At 53.1% G+C, this 5,094-nt stretch overlaps 1 protein-coding gene across 1 annotated transcript; it reads left to right on the forward strand.

The window, feature by feature from the left end:
* The first annotated feature begins 511 nt into the window (after window positions 1-511).
* Window positions 512-4,704, forward strand: LOC149523637 (zinc finger protein ZIC 4-like). The gene is made up of 4 exons (XM_089781712.1): window positions 512-1,067; window positions 2,431-2,716; window positions 3,897-4,015; window positions 4,694-4,704. Exons 1-4 carry the CDS (start codon window positions 515-517, stop codon window positions 4,702-4,704), a joined length of 969 nt encoding a protein of 322 aa, XP_089637838.1. The 5' UTR covers window positions 512-514.
* The last annotated feature ends 390 nt before the right edge of the window (window positions 4,705-5,094 follow it).

Raw genomic sequence — 5,094 nt, forward strand, 5'->3', positions numbered from 1 at the left:
GCTTTTTATACATCACACGGCAGCGTGTTTAGATGCGGTTTTTTTTTTTTTTTTTTTTTTTTTTTGCTCCCACTGTAAGGGCTGGCTGAGGAGGGCATGGCTACTGTATCGAGCGCCCCAAACGCTGGAGTTTGCATGACTATTGTGTATGCCTTTCCCTGGCTCACGTGGGCCGTGTTTGTTATGGACACTAAATGTCAGAAGGGGGGTCATTAATTTTGGAGGTTCCCAGGCACCTACCTAGCCCACAATATGACAGGCTGGGTCGAGGTTCACTCCTGGCCCCACCCTGAGGACAGCAATACCGAGCCCAGCATGGCGCTGCCACCTTTGGTCCTTTGGGGGGGGGGGGAGGAGGACACCCCTACTGGGACGGTCTTAAAACTCGGCTCCTCTTTCACAGTTGGCCAGATTCGGAAACCGCCCTCGGTTTCTGGCCGGCGATCCCCAGTGGTTCCCCCTCTCGGCTCGGTCTCTTATCCCATCTCCCCAGTAAGCTCTCCCAGGAACCACCATGCCCGGAGCTGAGGAGAATCCCCCCAGAACCTCTTACCATGGCATGTTCAGGATGTATCTAGACTCATCCAGCCCCAGGGGGAAGCAGCCAGCTAGCCCCAGAGCCTCTAACGAGCAGGGGCCACGGAGGGCTGCCAGGGGTCTTCCCATAATTGGAGCTAAGCCCCCTTTCGCCTCTTCGACGGATCTGACAATCCACAGAGAGACCGAAGCGTTCCTCCCTCACCCTGGGCCGCTCATGAAGCAAGAACTGATCTGCAAGTGGACGGACAGCAAAGGACACCCCCGCACCATCCAGGCTTGCTCCAGCATTTTCAGCACCATGTATGAGCTAGTTCACCATGTCACCATGGAGCACGTCGGAGGACCAGACCATGTGTGTGACTGGGAGGGCTGCGCTCGAGAGAAAAAACCCTTCCGAGCCAAATACAAACTCATAAACCACCTCAGAGTGCATACGGGCGAAAGGCCATTTCTATGCCCGTTCCCGGGGTGCGAGAAAGTGTTTGCAAGATCGGAAAACCTGAAGATACATAAGAGAATCCACACAGGTTAGTTAGAACTACAAGTAGATCTGGGAGGGGGTTCGTTCGCTTCCAGAACTTGGAAGGGTTGAACTAGCGCTACAACAATAATAAAATAATAGTAACACTTTATTATCCATTTCCCTTCCGTTTTAATGGAAAACCCCCAACGTTGTTGCATGTGCCATATTTACCCCTCGATGCTTTTTATAACAGGGAAAATATTTTTGCTGTGTTTCTGGCTCCTAATTGAAAACAAGATCACCGTTTTTTTTACTAAAGTTCCCCCTTTCCTCCTCCTCAAACTGTATGTTCCCAGGCGACTGTCCAAAGGTGAACCCCCCAACCAAACCACTCACCCAGCCACACTTAATATTTCTCGAGTCAATAATATCCTAATATTGTCTGAAGGGAAAACACACCCCTCCCGTTCACACTCAAATTCCAGTGACATTATATTCCCGTAGAACCTCCCAGCGTTGACAAAAATGAGTCTGCTTTCATGTGGTTATGTCATAGCAAACAAAAAAGGCAGTCATCTTTTTTCCTGTTAGAAGGAAGAAATTGAGAGAGCGAGGAGCGAAAGAAACGTCACGCCGAAATGTAAAAAAGAATGATTGCCTTGTAAAAATATGCTTTCCTTGCCCGAATGTTGCCCCAGCGTTTTGTCTAATTAAATTTCCGTGTCCCTAGTTTTTAAGATCCCTTCAAATCTACTCCCTGCCACCTCTCCCAAATACTGCCTGCCCTCCACACGCTTTGATTACTATCTCTCCCTCGCCAAAAGAAAAACGTGAACAAACGCTGAGCGGGAAGGAGTAAAGGCTACCGAGGGTTATTTAGCAATTCGATCCAGTTTGGACACATCGAAATGTGAAACAAATATTTCAAAACCAGGGATTGTAGAGGCATGCTGGGAAATTCACTGTCTGGCTGCATCTCTCTATTCCCCCAGACAAAGAACGCAAATTCTGACACCAGAGAAATGAGTCAACATACGGGAGGCTTCCTTTTGGAAGGCAAGGGCGGGGATCCGCATGGGGCAGCGAGCTCAGGCGCTGGACTAGTAATGATGATTGTCCGGACCCGAACCATTCTGGGTGTTGTTTTGTTTAGTCTCGTGTTTTGTGCCTTCATTTTAGGCATCAGCTCTGGATCTGCTGGCGCCTGCCACCCAGCCACAAAAGCTGGGGAGCTAAACACAGAAAGTCACTGGCACGAAAAAAATAAAACAAGCCCCAAACAAATCACAATTACAACCCGCCCTGACTGTGAAATCCCCAGGTGGTTTGGTTCTTGGAAATGGCCTGGCGCGGGCACGTCCGTGTGCCCCTTCCAGCCGCGAGGGCTCGGTCCCGGCTCCGGGTGAGCATGTGGGTTTCTGTTCCAGGGGAGAAGCCGTTCGTGTGCGGGATCGCTGGGTGTGCCCGGAGCTTTGCCAACAGCAGCGACAGGAAGAAGCACGCCCACGTGCACTCCAGCGACAGGCCGTACCGCTGCAAAGCCCCCGAGTGCGAGAAATCCTACACCCACCCCAGCTCCCTGCGCAAACACCTGAGAACGCACGGCAGCCGCCCGCCAGCCTGCTCCACCGCCGCCACGCCCCGGCCGGGCGCAGAGCCCCCAAGGGCCAGCGCCTGGCAGTCATCGGCCAACCCTGCTGCGTGCCCCACCAGGTGTGGCCCCTCCAGGTGCCAGGCAGGGGAGAGGAACGCTCCGAAGGTGGAAAGAAGGGGCGCCTCCCACGCAACCGCCCGCTGCAGACTCGCCCCCAGCTAAAGCGCACGGGGCGCTCCGAGAGCTCCCGCAGGTCTCCAAGCCCGCTTATACTCCCGGCCGGGCTGGGAGTCAGGGCACAGTAGAGACAGCCCACAGCAGGCGTGACAGAAACACTCCCCCTTCCAGGCCTCAATCTGCCTGCGAGTCACTTTCCCAGGGCCAAAGGGACCCTTCTTTCCTATCCTGCCCGTGGCTGCGAGGCTGCAAACCCTGGTGAGAATAGGACCATGGGCGGAGGTGGCCCGCCCGCCACCTGCTTCGGGGGTGACCCGCCCGCAACGTTGCCTGGGGCTGGCAATTTAATGACTAAATGGAATCCCAGCCCGGCTGGTGTGCGCCAAAACCAGCCCATTTCCCTCCTGCCACGGCACCAACTGGAAAGACCTGGCTCTTCCGCGCCATACACCCGGACCTGCGTCCTTTCCCGCAGACAGCAGGTGCTACGCTAAAGGCCTGTCTCTCTCCAGCACACTGCCGCACACGTGTTACTCCGTCTGTGCGTGTTCCGTACGGAGCTAAGCACAGGTACCCCCCGCTAGCCAGGAAATCAACCCGCACGGACTTCAGCAATCGGTGTGCCCCGTGGGTTCTTTCTGTGGCGAACGCGTAGCCTTTGCGCTCAGGGGCGCGGCGTGGGCGAGCCAGGTGGAGGCTGCCCCAGTTACATTCGCAGCCGGGTAGAGCTGTTGCAAAAACAGGGTTGTTAAGCCTCTGATTAGAGAGCCCTATTTAAAGCACAAAACGCGTGACGTGTCGTTTTCCTCTTCAGCATTGGCGTGCGCTGGATTGTTTTGCCTGTGTCCCCGCCGTGCGCTGTGTGCGCGCGTTTGGTGTCGCTGTTTGTAGAACCATTTGAAATAAACAAGCGGACGTGCTCCCAGTTCGGACAGGTCGGGCCGTAGGGAGATTGTAACGTGGCCAGTCGTGCGTAGAGCGCAGAAAAGGAAATGATTTTGTAAGCTGGGCTGGACAGGAGCTACTCCGATCTGGGGCTTTTCTCCTGGATAGAGCCCAATGCTCCAAGTCTAGCTGCCATTGTTGTAAGCCTCTCGATGACAGCTCATTCTTTGGCCCAAGTCGCTTCGTTGTAATTACTCATGAATTCACCTCTCCTCCCCTCCCCACAATCGGGAAAATTGATGTGAAATCACTGGGAATGCAGCTCGATTATTTGCGTGTGGCTTCTCCTTTGCCAGGTAAGGCGGCAGCCTTTTATCTTAAAAGTACCCATTAAAAGTCACACTTTTGAGGTATCCTGGCATTTGTAACGACTTTGTATGGATGCAATTCTCAGCGGCGCCTCTCACCCTAGTGACACGCAAAGCCAAGCCATGCAAAAAAACGACTTTCCTTTTCACGTGCCCACCCCATGAAAACACGTGTCGTATTTTTAATCTATATTATATTTATATAAATATTTCCTAATCAACTTGTGTCGGATTCCCCAGGCTATCAGCTATTAGCAATTCTCTTTGGAAGCCCTTGCCAAGTGTACCACATGTCAGTCAGATAAAAGATTCTCAGGATCAAGACTTATATAACACAACTGCGTGAGCCTTTAACGCGGGTGCCTAGAACTCTTTGGGTTTACACCCCGGGGTTAACTCGCATCTGTGTCGGACTTCGAAGCTCTTTGAGGGACCCGATCCCGAGACCCTTTCCTGCTCACCCCTGGAGGTAGGGGATCAGTCCCTAATGGCTTCATTGCTCATCTAGCATTCGGAGACTGCTTATCAGCGTCCAGATGGCCCATTCTCCACACCTGGAACGGACCAAAGCGAGCTCTAGTCCCTGCTACTTTCTATCCCAGGGACCAGCAGCCAGCGTCTGGAGCCAAACTCTTCTGTGGTGATTGCGCCTCCTGTGCCTTCTAGATCAGATCTAGCCCCTACAACTAGAGCCCAGGGAACCTGCTGCAAGTAGGCAGGGCGGAGACAGAGACTGCCAGGTACTGCCACCCTATCTTACAGGGGCCTGGAACAATATGTGCAGTGGGGGTGTGGAGAGCCGCTGAACCAACCTGGCAGCCCTGTGTGTATTGGAAAACACCTCAAGCCCGCACCCGCCCCTTTCCAGCGCCCTGCTATCTTGGGAGTTATGTCTCCAAAGGAAACCGCTTTCTAGACTCAGAGGGGTAGCCCTGTTGGTCTGTAAGTCTTTTTTTTAAAATGAGTGGTCCTGTAGCAGGATGGATAGATAGATAGATGGATGGATAGATAGATAGATAGATAGATAGATAGATAGATAGATAGATAGATAGATAGATAGATAGATC

Source organism: Pelodiscus sinensis, chromosome 13, assembly GCF_052426305.1.
Source record: "Pelodiscus sinensis isolate ZL-2025 chromosome 13, ASM5242630v1, whole genome shotgun sequence".
Taxonomy (NCBI): Eukaryota; Metazoa; Chordata; order Testudines; family Trionychidae; genus Pelodiscus; species Pelodiscus sinensis.